Source organism: Papio anubis, chromosome 3 (assembly GCF_008728515.1).
Source record: "Papio anubis isolate 15944 chromosome 3, Panubis1.0, whole genome shotgun sequence".
Taxonomy (NCBI): Eukaryota; Metazoa; Chordata; class Mammalia; order Primates; family Cercopithecidae; genus Papio; species Papio anubis.
Window position 1 is genome coordinate 179,578,224 of NC_044978.1, and position 23,875 is coordinate 179,602,098.

At 45.4% G+C, this 23,875-nt stretch overlaps 1 protein-coding gene and 1 long non-coding RNA gene across 6 annotated transcripts in view; one reads left to right on the plus strand and one right to left on the minus strand.

Moving 5' to 3' along the window:
* Positions 1 to 23,875, plus strand: part of TBC1D14 (TBC1 domain family member 14) — a 122,124-nt gene that overhangs the window by 52,790 nt on the left and 45,459 nt on the right. For all 5 annotated transcript variants that reach the window (XM_031664745.1, XM_021938253.2, XM_021938254.2 and 2 more), the window contains one exon: positions 5,278 to 5,398. In XM_031664745.1, coding sequence (XP_031520605.1) covers positions 5,278 to 5,398 — 121 coding nt within the window. The remainder of the gene's footprint in view (positions 1 to 5,277; positions 5,399 to 23,875) is intronic.
* LOC108585827 lies at positions 22,719 to 23,861 on the minus strand. Its single transcript, XR_004182857.1, has 2 exons — positions 23,263 to 23,861; positions 22,719 to 23,155 (listed from the first exon to the last, which is right to left on the minus strand). It is a non-coding gene; the product is annotated as an uncharacterized LOC108585827 (long non-coding RNA).

Consider the following 23,875-nt stretch of genomic DNA (forward strand, 5'->3'; position numbering starts at 1 on the left):
AGGGTTGGCAAATGGCCCTCACCCCCTGCTGGCTGCCCCCCGGCTCCCAGCCCCCTCCAGGGAGGCTGTGGTGGTCTACACTCCTCACCTGCTCTCTCCCAGCCCCCCACCACCCATTACCCCTTCTTTCCAGGGGGACTCCTTCCTGCTGAGAGGTTACCTCTGTTGAGTTCTCAGTCTCGGGCCTTGATTCATCTGGGTTGCACTCCCCTTACCTGACCCCTGTGCCTTGCATGTCAGTCCTACCTCCTCATCGCCCTACATTTGCCTCCCCTGCACACACACGCGATGGCTGCTCCATTTGCCAGCAGACACCTACTGCGTGCTGGATAGATCCTGGGGATGCAGAGGTGACTCTACCCTGCCCTCCGGGAGACCCCACCGAAGGTGAAGACATGTGGAGGGGAGAGGGGATGGAGTCCATCCCATAAGCACACAAGGAAGGCAATGCCCTGTGCTCTGGAAACAGAAGCAGGGGAGCCCAGGCCTGGGCAGCTGGTCTGGGAGGGCTCTGCAGAATGCCCCGACAGCAAGTGCTAGGACTTCCAATGCTGGGGGGGGGGGGGGGGGGGGGGGGGGGGGGGATGGGACAGGTGCATTTGAAATAGTGAAAAGAGGAAGCTAGGAGCCAGCAGCCCCTCTGTTCTGTCTCCTGTGTCAGAGATGGTGGCTGTAGCCACTGTGTGCTCAGCATCTGAAGGCCAAGGGGTGGGCTGACTCACTGCGCCACACAGCCCATGAAGCAGCAGCTGAGGGACTGCTGGACTCCGGACCAGCAGCACCAGTGTGGGCTCCCTGTCGGGCAGACAGCATAGGTGTTGAAGGGACAGAGCAGACGGGCTCTGCAGTGCCCAGGCTCGCTCCTGCCAGGCTGTGTCCTCTCACTGCACCTGACCTGAGGGCGATGTCCCAGGCTCGCTCCTGCCCGGCTGTGTCCTCTCACTGCACCTGACCTGAGAGTGATGTCCCAGGCTCGCTCCTGCCAGGCTGTGTCCTCTCACTGCACCTGACCTGAGAGCGATGTTTGGTCATGTGATGGGCAGGTGCGGGTCCTTGGCTCCCCCTTGGCCTCCCGGGCCCAGCCGCAGCTATGCCAGGGCTCCCGATGCCTCGCCCACCAGAAAGGAGGACATCCATTCAGCCCAGAGCCCAGGCTGCAGCATCTTTTCACTTGTAGTGACTTGTTTTAGGGTTGCATTTCTGCCTCTTAACCCACAAAAAAAACCAAAAAAAAAAAAAAAAAAAACATGCTTTTTATGAGCTTTTCAAAAGTCATGGCTTCTCATGTGATCCTAAGCTCTTATGTTAAAAATAATCATACAACTTTGATTTTTTTTGAGACTGAGTCTCACTCTGTCACCCAGGCTGGAGTGCAGTAGTGTGATCTCGGCTCACTGCAAGCTCTGCCTCCCAGATTCAAGTGATTCTTCATGCCTCAGCCTCCTGAGTATCTGGGACTACAGGCGCCCGTCACCACACCCGGCTAATTTTTTGTATTTTTAGTAGAGACGAGGTTTCACCGTGTTAGCCAGGATGGTCTCGATCTCCTGACCTCGTGATCCGCCCGCCTCGGCCTCCCAAAGTGCTGGGATTACAGGCGTGAGCAACCATGCCCGGCCTGTATTTTTAATAGAGACGGGTTTCGCCATGTTGCCCAGACTGGTCTCAAACTCCTGGCTCAAGCAATCCACCTCCCCAAGTGCTGGGATTACAGGCGTGAGCCACTGTGCCCGGCCACAACTTTGATTTTTGACATTAATTTTTATCTGCAGAACCTTTGTACAGACTAATAACAGTGTTAGCTGAGACCTGAAAAACCATGGTTTCTGTTCCTCTTAGTCGCCCTCCTGCCAGCCCCTGTTTCAGTGAATAACGCTCCAGCTTGTGCTCAACCTTCCAGACCGTGAATCTGGGAGCCGCTCACCCAGACTTCTCCTTTCTGCACATCCCGACACCCTCCTGCTTCTGTGCAATTCTCCTGTCCATTCCTTAGACCCTCTGCAGCTCCTGTCCCTCCAGAGTAAAGAGGCCTGTCCCGAATCCTGGTGCCTTCCCCTTCCTGACTGCAGTTTTCCCAGAGACAGACAATGCCTCTTCAGCAAAATGCACACCCTTAGTGAACCCAAGTTCTGGATGCCAGGTTCTTAGTATCTTCTACTGCCTGAAGTTTTTTTTTTTTTTTTTTTTTGGAGACGGAGTCTCGCTCTGTCACCAGGGCTGGAGTGCAGTGGCCGAATCTCAGCTCACTGCAAGCTCCGCCTCGCAGGTTTACGCCATTCTCCTGCCTCAGCCTCCCGAGTAGCTGGGACTACAGGCACCCGCCACCTCGCCCGGCTAGTTTTTTGTATTTCTTAGTAGAGACAGGGTTTCACCGTGTTAGCCAGGATGGTCTCGATCTCCTGACCTCGTGATCCGCCCGTCTCGGCCTCCCAAAGTGCTAGGATTACAGGCTTGAGCCACCGCGCCCGGCCTACTGCCTGAAGTTTTAACCTGGTTTAATTGTTTAAGTCCTTCACATGGCGAAATCTTAGATGTTCAATGGATTGGATCTCAGACAGTTCAAAGTTCATTTTCTTTTTCTTTCTTTTTTTGAAACAAGGTCTTGCTCTGTCGCCCAGGCTGGAGTGCAGTGGCGTGATCATAGTGAAAGTCCATTTCTTATAAATAGAAATTGCCTTGAGCTATGAAACTATTTCCGAAATGATTATAACCACCACAGAAAAGGAAGGAAACCGTGAAACTATTTTTTTTCTTTTTTTGAAAGTTTCTGTAACTTTATTTTGATAAAATTTCAAATTTACTGAAAAATTGCAAAAAACCCCCGGAACTCCAATATATTCTTTAGCAGATTTACCGACTATATTCGGCTCTGTTTGTTCTGCTTCTCTTTATATATGATAGTATATATGCATTTTTTCCTGCGCCGTCAGAAGAGTAAGTTTGACATACCATGTCTGTTTACCCTTAAATATATCAGCATATTTCCTAAGAACAAGGGCATTCCCTTATGTAACCACAGAACAGTTGTCAAAGTGAGGAAACTTAGCATTAATCCAATGCTGTTGTCAAATCCACAGTCTGTAATCAGACTTCATCAGTTGTCCCAATAATCTTTTTGTTTGTTTTTTGAGATAGAGTCTCACTCTGTCTCCCAGGCTGGAGTGCAGTGGTGCGATCCTGGCTCACTGCAGCCTCTGCCTCCTGGATTCAAGTGATTCTCCTGCCTCAGCCTCCTGAGTAGCTGGGATTACAGCATGAGTCACCATGCATGGCCCTCTTTCGTGTCCTTTTAATCTGAAACAGTTCTTCAGCCTTCCTTTGTTTTCATGATAGTGACATTTTGAGAGCTTACAGGTCCATTATTGTATAGATTGTCTCAGTCTGGGTGTGTCTGCTTCTCTTCATGATTGGATGCAGGTCGTGCATTCTTGGGCATCAACGCCATCGACTTGGTGTGTTGTTCCCCGTGCATCAGATCAGGTGTCCTGTGCCATCTGTCCTGGCTTTTTTTGAAATAGAGACAAATGTCTTGCTGTGTCGCTCAGATTGGTGGTGTAATCATAGCTCACTGTAACTTTGAACTCCTGGGTTCCAGTGATCTGGCCTTAGCCTCCCCAGTAGCTAGGGCTGCTGATACATGCCACCGTACCCGGCTAATTTAAAAAGATTATTTGTAGAGACAGAGTCTCACTCCGTTGCCCAGGTGGGTCTCAAACTCTTGGCCTCAAGCCGTCCTCCTGCCTTGGCCTCTCAGAGTGCTGAGATTGTAGGTGTGAGCCACCACTCCTGGCTGGTGGTGTTAGCTTTGGTCACTTGGCTGAGGTGGTGTCCCTCAGGTTTCTCCAGCAAAAGGTTATTTTGCTTCATGTAATGAATAAGGAATTTGTAGGAGACACTTTCAAACTGTGTAAAAATCCACTCCTCATGCAGCTTTCCCCACTGGTGTAAGCATCCGTCGATCATTTCCTAGCTCCATCAGTCTTTCTCTCCTTACTAGGCGGCTTCCCAAGAGCTTTCCTCCTCCTCCATTAATTTCTGTGTTTGTTTATTGGTACCTATATGGACTAGTGGATTTCTCTCTTATTCAATGAGTTATAATCCGTTGTTCTCATTATTCGGATGATTAAATTGTTCCAGATTGAGCCTGTGGGAGCCTATTCAGGCTGGCTACTGTTTCTTTTAGACATGTCCCAGTATTTCTTTGAGAACTTTCTTTCTAGTCCAGCAAGATGCTGCAGGCTCACCTTGTACTTTCTGGTAACTCCTGGAAGCCATTTGTTTTCAATGAATGCATTGATACAGTGCATTCCAAACAGTTTATTTTGTATGAATACTACCGGTTGGGATTTATTTGTGTTATTTGGAACTTCTGTTCACATGTTCTTTGGAGAGAAGACCTTGTGACCATCTCATGAGTAATTTTCTTTTTATGGTATGTGAATACTCGTTATAAATAGGTAATACAGATTTACCTTGTACATAATTTAAGCTAGAGGTTACATACTAAAGCAGCTGTTACTCTTAAACACTAATTGTGTACTTGAAATTTTAATTTGTGTAACAACCTTATAGAACATGGGGCAGTGTGCCCTTGTTAAACACAGGAAACAGGCTCAGAGAGGTTAATATACTGGTCCAGTGTCATGTGGCTAATGAATGGTTGAGCCAGGGTTTCAATTCAGTTTAGTCTGACTTCAGAGCTTACTTTTTCTGATACCCTTTGTTATGATATAACACATTTTCTTACTCTAAATTATAGAATTGGTTGAATAACGAAAAGGTTTTTTGTTTGTTTGTTTTTGAGACGGAGTCTTGCTCTGTCACCCAGGCTGGAGTGCAGTGGCGCGATCCCTGCTCACTGCAAGCTCCGCCTCCCGGGTTCATGTCATTCTCCTGCCTCAGCCTCCCTAGTAGCTGGGACTACAGGCCCCTGCCACCATGCCCGGCTGATTCTTTGTATTTTTAGTAGAAACAGGTTTTCACCGTGTTAACCGGGATGGTCTCGATCTCCTGACCTCGTGATCCGCCCACCTCGGCCTCCCGAAGTGCTGGGATTACAGGCCTGAGCCACTGCGCCTAGCCAACAAAAAGTTTATTTCTGGCTTAAGGTCTTTCTCTTGCTGCATAATTCAGTGTCTGTATGAAAATAAAGTCTGAAGAATTAAAGTACATGGTTCTCAGAGGAAAGTTGACTTGTTTTTATTGGAGTGGTTCTGCTGTCCTGCTGTTTCTTTAATTACCCAGAAATGCCCTAACCTTGTTATTTTCTTCCTATAGGAATTTGCTTGCTAGAAAACAAAGTGCAAGACTTGACAAACACAGTGACCTGGGATGGAAGTTATTTGGGAAAGCGCCACTCCGAGAGAATGCTCAGAAGGATTCAAAGAGAATACAGAAGGTACACAAGATCTGAAATCACAGAAATAGGCTGTTGGATGTGTTCAGCATATATTCATGATGCTTGCAAAAATGACCATATTGAGTCCGAAACTGGAAATCGCTTTGTATTATCTGCATGCCACGTTCCTCAAATTTAAGTCTGTATTCAGAATGTGGATGAATTTAACCTTCATTTCTTATAGCTTATAACATGCACATAGGAAAGTCCATGTGACAGAGGTGGGCTCTAGATGTTGATAACGGCATTTAGACAGAGCTGGGTTCTAAATATTTATAACTGTATTTAATCAGTGTTAATAATAGTTGCAAATGTGTTTATCATCAAATTTGTATTGTTTGATATTAAACGTTTCTCCCGTGGGTTTCTTGGAGCTCACATCCTTCCTGTGCTGCTCTGGGACAGGAAGGCGAGGGCCGTCATTCCCCGGCTCTGCTGGGACGCCGCTCCCTTGCTCCCTCTGAGGCTGCCTACTTTTGGGGTGGGGATGGGGTTCACGGTCAGGCCAGGCCTGCATGTCCTCACCACTGGGCTGCTTACGATGGGAGAGATGCCTCTGCTGGATGCTTGCTTGTGCACGGACACAGCAAGTCCACGGCCCAGGCAGCCCTGACTGTTGCCGCCTGCAGCTTCTCCTAGGCCCTGAGTCTCAGCTGGCTCGGCATCCTAAGAGTCTGCTGTCTGTCCCCAGAGCCGTGACATTGCCCCCAGCACCCTCACTCCTCCAACCTGAGTTTTATATTCATTGATATTTGCTCGGTAAACACTCCTGAGGCTCCACTAAGCGCCAGGCCTCATGCTTGGCACTGGGGTTGGAAGGGACACAGTACCCATGTCCAACAGCGTCCCTGTGGAAAGATTCCAGGGCAGGTACAGGAGGAGTGGGGTGGCACGGACAATTGAGGTTAAAGGTGTGACAGGAAATTAATTGCTATGGGGATCATGTACTGAGTGATTACTGTGTGCTAGTTCTGATTCAGCACTCGTGTTTCTAGTTCCTTTAAAACTCGCAACAACCTGGTGAAGAAGATAGTATTATTAAACTCAGTTTACCAAAGAAGCGCTGAGACACAGAGGCTGAGTGACTTGACATGCAGGGTCACATCGCTAGTAAGTAGCAGAGCTGGAAACCGGCCCCAGGCAGTGGGGTTCCAGGACCCCTTTTGCAGGCAGGGCCAGGCAGGCAGTGGGGACAGCACGAGATAAGGACGATGTGCAGCTGAGCCCAGGAGACTGCCAGGAGGAGGCTAGCCATGGGGCCCGTGTGGTGTGCCCGGTAGCCTGCCTCCAACCCCAAGACTTTGCAGAGCCTCTGAGTGTTTTACTTAGGTAAGGAGTGATGGCATCACCCTGGGTAAGAATATGGCTCTTGGGCCAGCCCAGGCAAGAGAAAGTGGGGTCTGGCCCAGTGCTGTGTTGTGGGGTTACAGAGGATGCCCCTTTAAGTGCTAAATGGATGGGGAGTGACTTGCTGGTGACCTGTTAGGTGTGGGGAGCGGTTTGTAGGGGGTGAGGCTGGAGCACAGTGTTGAGGCTCCTGGGCAACAAAGTGGGTTTCCACATGCCACATTCTTCATGCGCCGGCAAGTTGAATTTGGTTTGAGTGTCGTCTGCCATTCTCTGCTTGTTGATTATTACATTTTGAATTTGAATCACTTATTGTGTAGGCTTATTAAAATAGCATACAATTAAAGTGTGATGAGTTTGTATGCAAAGCTCAGCTATAAATTTCTTGGGAAATTAAATAGCCAAGCTGTTATAAAGTTTTTTAGTAAATCACTTTAAAAAAGCAACAATTACATTAAAAAGAAATAGATCTTCCCATGGCACTTAATGTCACTTACGTCATGTTTGAACTTGTCTCTTTAAGACCCTGTTTTTGTTTTTGTTTTTTTTTGAGATGGATTCTTGCTCTGTCGCCCAGGCTGGAGTGCAGTGGTACGATCTTGGCTCACTGCAAGCTCCGCCTCCCGGGTTCCCGCCATTCTCCTGCCTCAGCCTCCCGAGCAGCTGGGACTACAGGCGCCCACCACTGCACCCGGCTAATTTTTTGTATTTTTAGTAGAGACGGGATTCCACCGTGTTACCCAGGATGGTCTCGATCTCCTGACCTTGTGATCCACCTGCCTCGGCCTCCCAAAGTGCTGGGATTACAGGCATGAGCCACCGTGCCCGGCCTGACCCTGTTGTTTTTTAAGGAGAGCATGGATTATGTTCTTGACCTTAGAGGATTTTTTTTTTTTCTGTGAACTGAAATGACTAGGCCAGCTCATTATGTGGTAACACAATACTGCCAAGAGGAGGACCATCTGCTTCCATCATCAATAATGAAGAATGTAACTTACCTGCACGAGTCATTCAGTCCTGCCCGGGACCTGCTTGCTTGTCTCTGGCCCTCTCATCGCTCATCTCCCAACCCAAGGGACTTGGGGAAGCCTGGGAGGGGCTCAGGGTCAGGGACTCAGCACTGTGGGGAGGCCTCTGGGCTGCAGGCTGGGACTGGCTGCTGTCATAGGCGTCGACTCACACAGCCTGCACTGGGGAGAGGCAGGCGCTGGGGCCGTGACAGCCTAGACTTGTGATCCAGGATGGTGACAATAACTCCAGTTAGAGCTGAAGCCTAGAGAAGGTGTTGAGGAAATTCCTTTTCCTTCTCTGGAATTTTTCTTACTACTTGAGAGAGCAGCATCACATGGTGACATAAGAACATGGACTTGGGAGTTAGACTGCCTGGGTGTGTATCCCAGCTCTGCCACAGTTTGGTTGTGTGACTTTGGGCAAGTTATTTAACCTTTCTGAGCCTCATTTTCCTCATCTCTACGCTAGGAAGAACAGTAGCACCTGCCTCCCAGGTGGTGAGGATTAAATGGGTGAATACACACATGCACTCAGAATAGTAGTGAATATAGAAAGTGCTGTGAAAGTGTTTGCTGTTACCGTTGTTTCTTTCTTATGACAAGTCAACCTTGAACAACAGGAAATGGAACGACAGAACACAGTGCGAGAGAATGAGCCTGAGCCCTTCAGGAAATGGAACGACAGAACACGGTGCGAGAGAATGAGCCTGAGCCCTTCACTGCGTTCTTCATCTGCTTGGCCAACAAGTACTGAGCCATGTTGAGGCCAGGTCTTGTGCTGGGCACTGGGCGCCCAAGAGCAGTTGGGCTTGACTCATCAAGGAGCCCAGGCTGAGCTGGGGTCAGGGTAGGTTCACACTGGCCAGGAGCTTTGACCTGCCTCAAGGAGCCTGTGGCTGAGCTGGGGTCAGCGTCACACCTGGCCAGAGCTTGCACCCGCTCTAAGGAGCCTGTGGCTGAGCTGGGGTCAGGTGTTCACACTGGCTGTGTGAGCTTTGACCTGCCTCATGAGCCTGTGGCTGAGCTGGGGTCAGGTGTTCACACTGGCCAGGAGCTTTGGACCTGCCTCAAGGAGCCTGTGGCTGAGCTGGGGTCAGGTGTTCACACTGGCCAGGAGCTTTGGACCTGCCTCAAGGAGCCTGTGGCTGAGCTGGGGTCAGGTGTGCACACTGGCCAGGAGCTTTGGACCTGCCTCAAGGAGCCTGTGGCTGAGCTGGGGTCAGGTGTGCACACTGGCCAGGAGCTTCGTGGACTTGCAGGCTTGGGTTTAGTTTCTGGCTTCACCACTTTTTGTCTCTATTGAGCCAATGACTACTTATCAGTTTCTTCATCTGCTAAATGGGCATTGTGATATCTACTTGCTTAATTGTTCTAAACTAAGGGATAACGCGCATGTGGTATATTTTTGCTCAGGGTTGAACATAATGAGTCGCCCAGTGTTAGTCAAGGAATGGATGTCTTGACTTTTAATCAATAGGTCCGATTTGTGGTGTCGGTCCCATATGTGCTTTGCCCAGAACATTTACCCATTGGATTTTATTCTAACTGGGCTGCATTCTCTTGGCTTGGGCCTTATATATTACTATTTTGGGGAAATATTGAAATGTTAACTTTTAGTTATCTTTTCAAATTTCATAAAAATTTTGAAAATTAGGCCGGGCGCGGTGGCTCAAGCCTGTAATCCCAGCACTTTGGGAGGCCGAGACGGGTGGATCATGAGGTCAGGAGATCGAGACCATCCTGGCTAACACGGTGAAACCCCGTCTCTACTAAAAAATACAAAAATCTAGCCGGGCGTGGTGGTGGGCGCCTGTAGTCCCAGCTACTCGGGAGGCTGAGGCAGGAGAATGGCGTGAACCCGGGAGGCGGAGCTTGCAGTGAGCTGAGATCCGGCCACTGCACTCCAGTCTGGGTGACAGAGCAAGACTCTGTCTCAAAAAAAAAAATTTTTTTTGAAAATTAAGTCGTATTTTTTGTTAACCTCAGTGGTAGTTTGAGAGAGATTTTCTTACTAGGAGAAACAAAAATGGCCACAGGTAGGAGAATAACAATACAACAGTGGCTGTCAAGGTGCGGTCCCCGGAGTAGTCACATCAGCATCACCTGGGCATTTGCTAGAAATACACGTTCTCGGGCCTTAGTCCAGACACATCAAAACAAGTTCTGGGGCTGGGACCCAACAAGTTTTAACAGAAGCTGCAGGTCATTCTAATGCATGCTAGAACTTAAGAACTATTGGTATGCACGAAGAGAATGTCAGCTATTGGAAGGAAATAGCCATCTTTGCCACAGCCGGTTACATAAAGGGCCCAAAACACACCAGCCAGGCAAATTCCAGTAACTGCTGGTGAATCAGAGAAGTTCTTGTGGATAAATATGGGAGCATGTATTTGGAGAGAGCTCCCTTCAGGCCTCTGGTTGCTGGCTTTGTACAGGCTGGGCTCTGACCAGGTCAGCATGGATGGTGATACTGCCTCGGAAGTGCAGTCCTTTGCCTTGTGAATAAAGCGGAACCTGCTTTCTTGGATTCCATGGCCCTTTTGTTTGTTTCACATATTTGAGCCTCTGCGTAGATCCATCCTGAGATTACAATAAAGGGCAAGACTTCTGTGGCTCTTGCCTTCGTTGGAATTTACCATGGGTCAAAGAAAAGACAGATTTAAAAGAATAACTCTACACATAATTACAGTTGTGACGAATGTTGTGAAGAATTGCCGTGATAAGCAGTTCTTATTGCTGAGGTCACCTGTTTCAAGTGACTGCCATCTGCCAGCTGCCAAATGGAAGCGTCTGTTCTCAGCCCTCGTCTTCCTTGGCCCTCTGCAGCATTACCTCGGCTCCTTGAGCAACTTTCTTGCCTCGGCTTCCACGCAGCCCGTTCGCCCACCTTTTTGGTTTCCTTTGCTAGGTCCCTCATCTTCCCCATCCTCTAAATGTTAGAGTGCCTGGAAGGCCATTCCCTGTCCACCGTCACCCTCTAGGGCAAGCTTGTCCAACCCGCCTTATTTTGTTGTTGCTCTGCTTTGTTGAGGCTTTTAGCAGCCCGAAGCCATGTTTTTGGTTTCTGTCTCTAGAAGCGGGAAAAGAGGGATGAGGAAGGGGCTTTACTGGCCCAACCAGAAACAGAAACTAAGAAACCATGACTGTATTCTCTCCCTTGGACACCCCTGGGGAATCTCAACTGGATTCGAAGCTTCAGAGGTCAGGCTGTCACCCTGTTTCCAGTTGGGACGTACCTCCTGCCAAAAATTAGCCAGGTGTGGTGGCACGTGCCGTAGTCCCAGCTACTCACGAGGCTGAGATGGGAAGATCGCTTGAGCCCGGAAGGCAGATGTTGCAGTGAGCTGCCCAAAATTGACTATTTAAAAAGTAAAAGTGATGCTTTGTAATTTGAGCAGGTGTCAGAGGCTCAGGGCTGAAAACGTGGGGATGCTTTAGAACAGACTTGGTAACTCTTTTTGACATAACACTGTGTAAATAGGCTGTAGGAATTGATGTCATTGTTAGAAATGAGGTTGAGCAGAAAGTTAACGTCCTGGTTGGACTCTGAGGGTGCTGCTGATTGTGGGAACGATAGCTGCAGGAAGGATAGGCTTGTAGGTTTCAGGGTCCCGGATGAAACACTGTCATGTGAGCACCGATGAGGACATGGCCTGTTGTCTTTGCGTTTGTATAACCTGGAATGTCTTGGATGGCCTTCTGGAATTTCCTGTTAGCTCTTAGATTTTAAAGCAAGAATCCCAGAAGAGGGCAGATCCAGGATGGTGATATTTTCTTTCCTCACCTCTGAGAAGTCTGGGGTACTCTGAAAGTCTCACAACATTGCAGATTGCAGCAAGGGTAGGTCTTGATGGTCAGTGGAAGTAATTGGCTGCAGGCCTACAGGCAAATTCTAAAATAACAAGAAAAACCTTCCCGTTCATTATCCCTTATGCCTTTGCAAAATGGGTTTAAACAAGCTTACAGAAGTAAACAGGTCCCGGTCCCAGGTTGGACAGAATAAACACATTCCACCCTGTGTCACCCAATGAATGCAGATCTAAAACCTGAACAGAAAGCACAGAGCAGCTATTTGAGATTCTGGAAAGTAAACAGTGGCAGGTGAGTTGGGGAAGATGACCAGAATTTGAAGTAGCACTGAATTAGTACTGAGTTTACCGATTTTGTTTCCCCTTCCAATATTCCTCAGCCTGAACTCAGGCAGCCCCAAACCCAGGAATAGGTCTTAATGTGGATAGAGCACCAGGAGAAGCTCTGTACTTCTGGCGTGGCAAATGGGTCTCTAACACTTAGAATTCTGAAACCCTATTTTTAAGTTTTATTTATTTTTATTTTGAGACAGAGTCTCACTCTGTCACTCAGGCTAGAGTGCAATGGCACAATCTTGGCTCACTGCAACCTCCGCCTCCTGGGTTCAAGTGATTCGCTGCCTCAGCCTCCCAAGTAGCTGGGACTATAGATGCGTGCAACCGGTCCCAGCTCATTTTTGTATTTTTAGTAGAGATGGGGTTTCACCATGTTAGTCAGGCTGGTCTTGAACTCCTGACCTCAGGTGATCCACCTGCCTTGGCCTCCCAGAGTGCTGGGATTACAGGCATGAGCCACTGCACCCGACCCTAGTTTTGTTTTTTTCTCTATTCTCTTGCATCCCAGCCCTCAGACATTCTTATGACAGCAGTAGCTGGTGGGAGCCTGAAACTCCCAGGAAAGGGAAGCTGATTAGAAGAGTTTTGTTTCCAAGGGATAGAGTGGAACCCCCTGATGCTTTATTCTCTCTCCCCATTACCTGGCCCAGATGTGGATGTAGTTGTGGGAAGCGTGTGGCTAGAGAACCAGAAAAAGGGAGACCCAGGAAACTAGAAAGTACTGGGGGGAATGCAGAGAGGTGGAGCTCAGGAAGGTGACCCTTTAAGGTGGTTGATGAACTCCCAGACTCATGTTGTGGGTACATAGGTCTGACTCTTAAGTAGCTTACATAGATTTTGAGAACTGATCTTTGGGATAGACCACTATGCAGTTCCCTAACTGGCCACTGGATGGTGCACATGCAGGATGGATCCAAAAAGCGCTTCAAAGGCTTTGCAAACAGCTGACTTTGGAACCACAGCTCACAGAAGGCTGGCTGGAACTTGTATGCGGAATCCAACTGGGTAAATTGCTTACTAAGATGAAAATGTCAACGTTCTCCCAAGGATTGAGAGAAAATCCAGAGTTTCTTAACACAATATTCAAAATGTCTAGAATGCAGTTCAAAATTAATTGGCTTAAGAAGAACTAGAATCATCTTTAAAAAAATTTCCTCTGAATCAGAATAGGTTCAAGGTCATCTTTTTTTTTTTCTTGTTTGTCTTTTTTTTTTTTTTTTTTTTTTGAGACGGAGTCTCGCTCTGTCACTCAGGCTAGAGTGCAGTGCTGTGATCTCAGCTCACTGCAACCTCTGCCTCCCAGGTTCAAGTGATTCTCCTGCCTCAGCTTCCCAAGTAGCAAGATTACAGGTACCCGTCACCATGCCTGGCTAATTTTTTTGTATTTTTAGTAGAGACAGGGTTTCACCATGTTGGCCAGGCTGGTTTGGAACTCATAACCTCACGAGATCTGCCTGTCTCGGCCTCCCAAAGTGCTAGGATTACAGGCATGAGCCACTGCACCCCGCCTGTTTTTTGTTTTTGAGATAGGGTCTTGCTTTGACACCCGGGCTGGAGTGCAGTGGCACATCTCAGCTCACTGCAACATCTGCCTTCCGGGCTCAAGTGATCTTCCCATCTCAGCCTCGTGAGTAGCTGGTACTACAGGCATGTGCCACCATACCTGGCTAATTTTTTATGTTTTTTGTAGAGACCAGGTTTTGCCATGTTGCCCAGGCTGGTCTTGAATTCCTGGATTCAAGTGATTTCCCAAAGTGCTGGGATTACAGGTGTGAGCCACTGTGCCTGGCCAGGATCATCTTTTGATAATCAAGACACCACTGCCGAGATAACACAGATGTTGGAATTATTCAGTAGACTTTAAAGCAATCATTATAAAAATGTTCCAACAAGTAAGGGTGAACACTTTTGAGATGGGAAAACAGAAAGTATCAGTAAAAGAAAAGAAACTATAAAAAGAATTAAGTGGAAATTTTGTAACTGAAAAATACACTAACTGAAATAAACTAACCAGACAGGCTCAATAGCAGAATGGAGATGATAGAGGAAAGAGTGAGTGAATTTTAAGATCAATGGAAATTATCCAATCCAGGCTGGGCGCAGTGGCTCACGCCTGTAATCCCAGAACTATGTGAGGCTGAGGCAGGTAGATCACCTGAGCTCAGGAGTTTGAGACCAGTCTGACCAACATAGTGAAACCCCATCTCTACTAAAAATACAAAAGTTAGCCAGGTGTGGTGGCAGGTGACCGTAATCCCAGCTACCTGGGAGGCTGAGACAGGAGAATCGCTTGATCCCAGGAGCCGGAGGTTGCAGTAAGCCGAGATCACACCACTGCACTCCATCCTGGGTGACAGAGCATTCTGTCTCAAAACAAAATAAAAACCAGAAATTATCCAATCTGAATAGTACAGAGAAAAAATGAGTTAAAAAAATGAACAGAGCCTTAGGAACATGTGGGGCAGTACTAAAAAGTGTCACACGGTCACTGGAGTGTCAGAAGGAGAGGAGAAACAGTACGATGCAGAAAATCACTGGAGTAAATGATGGCTGAATATCTCTTACATTTAGCAAAAGATAGAAACTTATAAATTCAGGAAATTAGTGGCCATCAGACAAAATCAACCCTAAAAAGTAAGAAGTCCATGCTCAGACACATCATAACCAAATTGTTGAAAATCAAGACAAAAAATCTTATAAGCAACCAGAGAAGAACAATGTCATACTTATTGGGAAATAACAGTTTGACCGAATTTCTCATCAGAAACTGTGGAGGCCAGAAAAAGTAAAACAGTATTGTTAGAGCGCTGAAAAGAACTGTCAACCCAAATTCTGTATCCAGCAAAAATACCCTTCAGGAATGAAAGTGAAATAAAGATATTCTCAGGTGATGAAAAACTAAGAATTTGTTGCCAGCAGACTGTGTAAAAAAAATTGCTAAAAGAAGTTGTTCAGATAGAAGGGTCATTATATGAGGAGACTTGGAACATCAAGAAAGAAGGGGAACAGAAACAGTATCTGGATAAATACAGTAGACTATTTTCTTTCCGTTTTAACTAAGAGCAAGTAGATGTTGCCTTTAAATATACAGTAACAATAACAATCTTACATGCGCTGCAACATGATTAGAGTAGAAAGAGCAATAAACAATTTGCCGTATAATTATAATACAAAGTTGATGAGTTAAAACACCATAAATAGGCCGGGCGCGGTGGCTCAAGCCTGTAATCCCAGCACTTTGGGAGGCCGAGACGGGCGGATCACGAAGTCAGGAGATCGAGACCATCCTGGCTAACCCGGTGAAACCCCGTCTCTACTAAAAAATACAAAAAACTAGCCGGGCGAGGTGGCGGCGCCTGTAGTCCCAGCTACTCGGGAGGCCGAGGCAGGAGAATGGCGTGAACCCGGGAGGCGGAGCTTGCAGTGAGCTGAGATCCGGCCACTGCACTCCAGCCTGGGCGACAGAGCGAGACTCCGTCTCAAAAAACAGAAAACAAAACAAAACAAAACAAACCACCATAAATATAAAGACATTCACAAAACCACAGTTGAATATACATAACTCTCATTTCCTGGGAAACACAATTTTAAATAAATAGTTGAGCTCCCCAGTGGACTATAAATCCTGGGGAGGAAATTAGGGCACATAGTAAGTGATGAAAAGAATCTAGAAAATGAAATGATGTGTGCATGGGGTTCTTATTCCTATTGAGATTGATTTAGGGAACGTTTTCAAATCAATAGAGAGTATTTTCTTAGTGCATTATTTAAAAATACGTTTGAAAGCAAAAATTATAACATCTGGGGTTTACAGTGTATATGGATGGAATATGTAAGACAAGTGATATACAAAAGGGGATAGGGTGTGGTGATAAAGTTTCTGCATTCCACTTGAAGTAGTAAAATAGTGATTCTAAGTAGACTGTGAACAATTAATATGTATATTGTAATCCCTAGACCAACCACTAAACTATACAAAGAGATGGCAAAAAACCACAATAGAGAAATCAAATTGGAGTTCTAAAAAAAGTTCAGAAAACTTGAATCAAGACAGGAAAGAAGACATAGAGGAAGAAAAAAAGAGAAAACAAACGAGATGGTAGACCTAAATTCAAACATATCAACAATTGCATTAAATGTAAATGGTCTGAACACACCAGTTGTGTGTTTCAATACTCAGTTCTGACAGATTGTCAGAATGGGGTAAAAAAAAAAAATGGGCTGGGTGTGGTGGCTTGCACCTGTAATCCCAGCACTTTGGGAGGCTGAGGCAGACAATTACTTGAAGCCAGGAGTTCCAGACCAGCCTGGTCAGCATAGTGAGACCCTGTCTCTATTGAAAAAATTCAGCTGGGCATGGTGATGCACACCTGTAATCCTAGCTGGTCAAGAGACTGAGGTAAGAGGATCACTTGAGCCCAGGAGTTTGAGGTTCCGGTGAACTGATTATACCGCTGCATGCTAGCCTGAGTGACAGAGTGAGACCCTATCTCAAAAAAACACAGACCCATAGACCCAACTATGTATATGTTGTCTGCAAGAAACTCACTTCAAATATAAAATATGTAGGTTAAAATGAAAAGATAGAAAAAGATATACCATGAAAACACAAATCAAAATTAAGATAGGTCTATTAATATCAAAATTAAGATACATCTATTAATATTATAAAAAGTAGACTTCAGAACAAAATTATCAGAGATAAAGTGGGACATTACCTAATGAAGACATAATGATTCTAAATGTATTTGCACTTCATAACAGAGCTGCAAAATAAATGAAGCAAAATCTATCAGATCTGAAACAAATGGGCACGTCCACATTTATAATGGGAGTGTCAACAGTCCTCACTAAACAGTAATTGATAGAACTGTAGACAGAATCAGCCAGGACATAGAAATGAACACCATCAACCAGCCTGATCTAATTCGCAATTTATACAACACAGCACCCTCCAGCGAGAGCAGAATACACAGTTTTTTCAAATGTACATGGAACATTCACCAAGACAGACCATATTCTGGGATAGAAAAGAAGCTTAAAGCTTTTAAAAGGATTAAAATTATACAAAATATGCTCTGACCAGAGTGATATTAGACTAGAAAGCAGTGACAGAAAAATAATTGTCTCCCCAAACTTGCACATTAAACAAGTAGCATACTTCTAAATTAATCATGGGTCCATGAGGAAGTCATAAGGAAAATCAGAAAATATTTTGAAGCAAACGAAAACACAAGATACCAAAATTTGTAGGTTGCAGTTGCTTAGGGGGAAATGTATAGCATGAAAATGCTCACATAGAAAAGAAAAAAGGTCTCAGATCAGTAATCAAAGTTTCTACTTTAAGAAAGTGTAAACAGAGCAAATAAACCCAAAGCAAGCAAAAGGAAGCGAATAATAAATGTGAGAACAGATAACCATACAATTAAAAAGAGAAAAATGATAGTCAAACCGAAGGCGGGTGCTTTGAAATGATCAACAAAATTGATTAAACTCTAGCAAAACTGACACAAAGAGAATAAAATTAGCAAAAGGAATGAAAAAAGGGGATACTATTACAGACTCCACAAAAATAAGACAATAGAATGTTATAAATAACTTGTCTTTTTTTTTTTTTTTTTTTTTTTTTAAAGACAGAGTCTTGCTCTGTTGCTCAGGCTGGAGTGCAGTGGTGCGATCTCAGCTCACTGCAACTGTGCCTCCCGGGTTCAAGTGATTCTCGTGCCTCAGCCACCGGAGTAGCTGGGATTATAGGCATGTGCCACCACGCCCAGCTAATTTTTGAATTTTTAGTAGAGACAGGGTTTTGCCATGTTGGCTAGGCTGGTCTAGAATTCCTGGCCTCAAGTGATCCACCCGCCTCAGCTTCCCAAAGTGCTGAGATTACAGGTGTGAGGTACTGCACCAGCCACATAAATGTGATAATTTAGATGAAATGGTCCATTTTCTTGAAAATTGCAAATCACCAACATTCATCCAAGATGAAATAGATGACCTGAATCATCCTGGAATTTATTAAAGAAGGACCAGATGGTTTCACTGATGAATCCTACTGAACATTTAAAGAAAACACCAATTTGAGAAGAAGAGGGAGTACTTCCTGACTCATTTTAAAGGCCAGTACTACCCTGATATCAAAACCAGATGAATCCAGTACCAAAAAAACTACAGGCAAATATCCCTTATGAAGACACACCAAAAAATTCTCAACACAGTATTAACAAATTGAATCCCATAATGCATTAAAAAGTTATAACCATGACAAAGTGACATTTAGCCCAGGAACACAAAGCTGGGTCAGCATTTGAAAATCGATCAGTGTAAGCTACTATACTACCAATTTAAAGAAAACCACACGATCGTATCGGTTGGTGCAGAAAAAGCATTTGATGGAATTCAGTGTCCATTCCTCATAAAAACTCTCAGCAAAGAAGAAATGGAAGAGAACTTCCCCCACCTGAGAAAGAGCATCTACAGGAAACAGCTACAGCTAACATGCTTAATGGAGAAAGACTGAAGGCCTTCCCTTAACACTGAAAACAAGACAAGGATGTCCACTCTTACTATTCCTGTTCAACATCGTATCGGAAGTTCTAGCTGGTACCTTGCTCATGGGAATGCCCAATGGTACAGCCATTCTGGAAGACCAGTTGGGAGGTTTCTTAGAGGTGAAACATATACTTACAATTAGCCCAGCAATCCCACTCTTAGGTATTTGCCATCGAGAAATGAAAACTTGCGTTTGCACAAAAATCTGTACATGTTTATAGCAGCTCTTTTCATAATCTTCAAGAAATGGAAACAACCCAAATGCCTTTCAATGAATGGATGAATGGTGGTACATCCCATACAATGAAATATGACTCAGTTATAAACTCACCTAACACTTTGGGTGAACCTCGGGCATTCTCTGAAGGTAGAAAGTCAGTCTTGAAAGCTTGCGTGCTGTGATTTCATTTGTATCACATACTTGAAAAGACAAAGTTGTAGTGATGGAGATTCACAGTGCCAGGGGTGGGGTAGGGTGTGACTACCGAGGGCTAACACAGAGGAGGTTTTGGGAGTGATAGAACTGTTTTATTTCTTGATTGTCATAATGGTGGCTAAAGACAACATTTTAGAAGTCATAGGACTACATACACCAAAAAACTAACTGTATGTTTATTCAAAAAGTAAACTAACATGAGTTAATGAATCATTTAGGGTTCTTTTGACCCAGCATTTTCATTTCTGGTAATTTCTTGTACAGATGAATTCGCATATGGGTGAAATGACAGTTGTATAAGGGTATTGATTGCAGCACAAGTGATTGGAAGCTATCTAAATGTTTGGCAGGGAATTGGTGAAATCCTACATGAAATACTGCACTGACCTCACAAAGAAGATGGATCACCATTTGTATAGTGTGCTCTATGTGGATAAAGATACACGCACATCCTTGTAAATGCAGAGACCATATTTGGAAGGATACTTAAAAAATAGCTAATAGTGGAATTTCTTTGGCGAGGAGACAAACCAGGTATGTGGGAGATAGGAGGGAGACCTGCTTCCCACTGGATACACTTTTGTACCTTTTGTATTTCGTTCTATGTACGTCTACTGAAAATAATTTTTTTTTTTTTTTTGAGATGGAGTCTTGTTCTGTTGCCCAGACTGGAGTGCAGTGGCACGATCTCGGCTCACTACAACCTCTGCCTCCTGGGTTCTAGCGATTTCTGGCTAATTTTTGTATTTTTAGTGGAGACAGGGTTTCATCATGTTGGCCAGGCTGGTCTTGAACTCCTGACCTCAAGTGATCCGCCCACCTCAGCCTCCCAGAGTGCTGGGATTACAGGCGTGAGCCACCGTGCCCAGCCTTTAAAATAATTTTTTTAAGTGTGTAGAATGACAGAAAAATTGTTGAGTAAATGATCAAACCAGAGGTCAGTGGATGCCCCAAGACACAACTCACAGAATCTCATGTAACTCCTAGAGGAGTGCTACAAATTTTACACTGAGCTTTCCAGTGGCCAGAGCAAAGAGGGAAACATTATACAGCTGGTGACCCAGAGTTGAAAGCTGAACCTACTCTGGAAGTTTTGGCTTGTCAAGGTGGTAGATACCATGTTTGTATGGTACCGGGATCTTTTGGTGAAGAACAGGTCTATCAGGAGATTATCCCATAAAATGTCTAATCCTCATTCATCCCCATTAATGTTGGGGTTTAGAGAAGCAGCAGGTTCTTCCACATGATGCCAAAAGCGAGAAAGAAGGAAGCGATCTTAAGTTTCTACAGGGGAAATGGCAGCATGGTTGCTTAATTTGCACTTTACTTTTTAAGTCTTCTGTTATCCTGGTAACAGTTTATTTATTCTGAGGAGTATAAATTCTTTATCCCCAGTGCCTTTTAACAATAAAGACTGAAATTCCTATGTAATGCTTAGTGCTTCCTAAGATTTGCTTATTTTTCCTAATGTGGAAGTGATAAGTTTCCCTGTTAGTTGGAGAGGGTAGTGTTCAGAGCACCCTTTCTTTGGTGCAAACACTCTTGTTTCAGATCTTGTGTTTAGTCGTATGGGTGCGTCTCCCCAGAAAGAATAGGAATTCGGGAACAGGAAACACATTTGTTCTTTCACAGCTCTTCACTGGAGCCTTTCACAGTACTGGGGTGAGAGGGGTCTCGGGCCTATGAACGTGGGGTTGAGGCGGGCGGATCACGAGGGCAGGAGATTGAGACCATCCTGGCTAACACGGTGAAACCCCGTCTCTACTAAAAATACCAAAAAAAAAAAAAAATTAGCTGGGCGTGGTGATGGGCGCCTGTAATCCCAGCTACTTGGGAGGCTGAGGCAGGAGAATGGCGTGAACCCGGGAAGTGGAGCTTGCAGTGAGCCGAGATCAAGCCACTGCACTCCAGCCTGGGCGACAGAGCGAGACTCCGTCTCAAAAAAAAAAAAAAAAAAGCTGGAGTGTGCACCTTGGTTCTGTCATTTACACTCAGTCGTGTGGACTTAAGCCCACAGCTTTGCCTCTCTGAGCCTCAGTATCCTCTGCAGAGGCAGTGCTCACATTGCCTGTGCTTGTGAGGGTGAAGTACGATGGAGTGTGGGATCGTGGAGCAGTGGCTGGCATCCTGGCATCCCGTGGGAGCTCCAGAAGCGTGGGGTCGTGGAGCAGTGGCTGGCATCCCACGGGAGCTCAGGAAACGTGGGGTCATGGAGCAGTGGCTGGCATCGCGCATCCCATGGGAGCTCCGGCACGGTCAGGACCCCTCATTGTGGTCTCCTGCCATGGCTAGACCTTCAGTCTTGTGTGCATAGAAAAAAGCCAGCCACAGACGCAAAAACAACCTTGCTGCAGTAATAATTCAGTGTGGTTGGAAATTGCAGTTGGTGAAATCGATTTTTTATGCCATCTGAATTAGCTTAGAAATTATTTTTGAAAACTTTAAATACAATTTATGAAAAAACACTTGTCAAATATTCAAATGATAGATGCAAGATGGGAAAATCCTTTTCCCTGAGACTTCACAGCCCCTGTCACAGGAGTCTCTGATGGTTTCATGTCCTCCCTCCCAGGCCTTTCTCTGAGACAAATTATGTATGTGTAAATTTCATCCACACAAATACATTTACATGATGTAATTGCAGACTGAGTTCTTTGAGCACCTTCTCTCTGGTATGTGTGGGGTGCTTAGGAAGCTTGTTAAACACATAACTTCAAGCTGTAGTAGCCTGTGATTGTAAGGAGGGGACTGTCCGTGTTGTAAGTCTGATTTCTGGCTGACCTTGGACTCAGCAGTGGTGTCTGCAGGCAGGCGGGTGGCCCATTGTGTACTATTGTGAACGCTGAAGAGATGGTGCAGCTTAACTGATGCCGCTTCCCAGAAAGACCAGGAGAGATGCCCCTGGGAGCTTTTCAATGCTTTTGCCCTCGCCTGGGCAATTTAATGTGTTAATGTGCCCCACTTAGATGGAGCAGCTGTTGACAGTTTGCCATATTTACTTTATTGTGCCTTTATTTTTTAAAAAATTGAACCATTTGCAGTATTATGATATCTTACTGCTAAATACTTCAGCACACAGCTCTTAAGAGTAAAGTCATTCTCCTACATAACCATGACTGTTACCACACCCAGGAGAATGATGGGGAGTTCCATAGTAGCATCTGATACCCCAGAGCATGTTCTCATTTCCTCAGTTGTATCAAGCTGTTTTTGAACCAGGATTCAGTCAGGTTTGTGTATTGCCTTAGTTATATGTCCCTTTATTCTCTTCACATAAAACACTCCTTTTTCTCATGACTTTTACCTTTTTAAAAATTAAAATGATCATAGGTCAAAGATTTATGTAACGCCTTGAGGAGACCAGTAAGATGATAAAACTTATGCCAAGAGCATTTGAGGAATTAGGGGTGTGTGTGTTTATACACACATATATGCATAAAACCCAAAAAGAACTAGAGTAAGATGGCTAGGTTAGATTTCAACGAACAAACAAACTGGTGACAATAAAACATAATCTTTGGGGTTATCTTTTCTTTTGGACATTATCTACAAGTTAGTATGTAACTTCACTGTATCTGGGCTTGAATGGAGTAATAAATAGCGCAGGGTCAGTGTCCTAGAGAATTAAATAATCTTTAGGCCGCCATGCTAAAAAGGGCCCAGGAATTAATTGAAAGAATAATGCTTACTCCTGCTTTTGCCTTATTTTCAAATTCTGGATAATCGTCTTAAGGCGTTCCCTAATCTTTCCAGCCAGAATCAGCCTCTTTCCCTTTTATCGTCCTATTCCTTTTTAAAAATGGCTCGAGGCATAAATAATATACCATGAGATCCACTCATTGTAAGTGTCCCACGATTTTAATAAATGTATACAGTTATGCAACTATCATTGCAATCTAGTTTTAAAATATGTTCGACATCCAAAGTTTTATTTTTCATCACCCAAAAAAGTTCCTTCGTGCCTGTTTGCAGTTGATCCCACTCTCACCCTCAGGCAAACATGAATTTGCTTTCTCTCTAGAGATTTACCTTTTTAAGAAGTGTCACATAAATGGAATCATGGGATTTTCTTGTCTGGCATCTTTCCTCTGGCCTAGCGTTTTTGAGGTTCATCCACGTAGGCCCATGTCTCAGCAGTTTCTTTCTTTTCATAGGCGTTTCCCTGCTGCTCATGCCCCCGCGGTTGGTGGACATTCTGGTTGGTGTGAACAATGCTGTTGTGAATGTTTGCACGCAAATCTCTCTGGTCGTATTTCTCTTGGGTGGGTTCCTGGGAGTATGGTAGGTGGATGTTGAATTATAGAAGCTGCACCATTTTACACTCCTACCAAGGATTTAGGAGAATTCCAGCTTCTCTACGTCTTTGCTGTCACTTACCATTGCCCTTTTGATTTTATCCTGGCAGATGTCACAGGCTTCCTCTGATGGCGACGTGTCTGCCGGCGATTTGGTAGTTCTGAATCCCAGGAGATATGCTGGGGGAGCCTTGGGCGAGGCCCTGTCACGGGAGAGCCTCGTGTTGCCGCAGACCAGGCTTGTTCAGCCCTGGGACGTGGGGCCCGCGGCTGACCAGACGTAATTTTGACCCGACATAGTCCCTACGGTGTAGGGTCAAAGTTTAACGACTGTTTTTAAAAACCGGAGGTTTCACCGGTCCCGCCAGCTTCCGTCCCCCTCCGGCAGCCCCGGGGCGCCTGGTCGGCTTCTCCAAGTGTTTTGTGTGCTCCCTGACGTTTTAAACTCAGGTACCTGTTACTACTTTGTGAAAAACCGTAGGAGCCACGGTAGCCAGTAAAAACTGCTCACAGTCACCCCGCCACCCAGAGCTCACCAGTGCGAATAATTTTATGTAATTTCTTTTGGCAACACGTTTCTCAGCTCTCGGGTGATCTTTAAGGCAGAAGCTGGCTCTCTACCTGTCGGCGCGCGTGTTTCCCGGTGCTCACGGCAGGTGGGGCCGTACCATGGGGACGCCGCAGCCCCGCCCCCG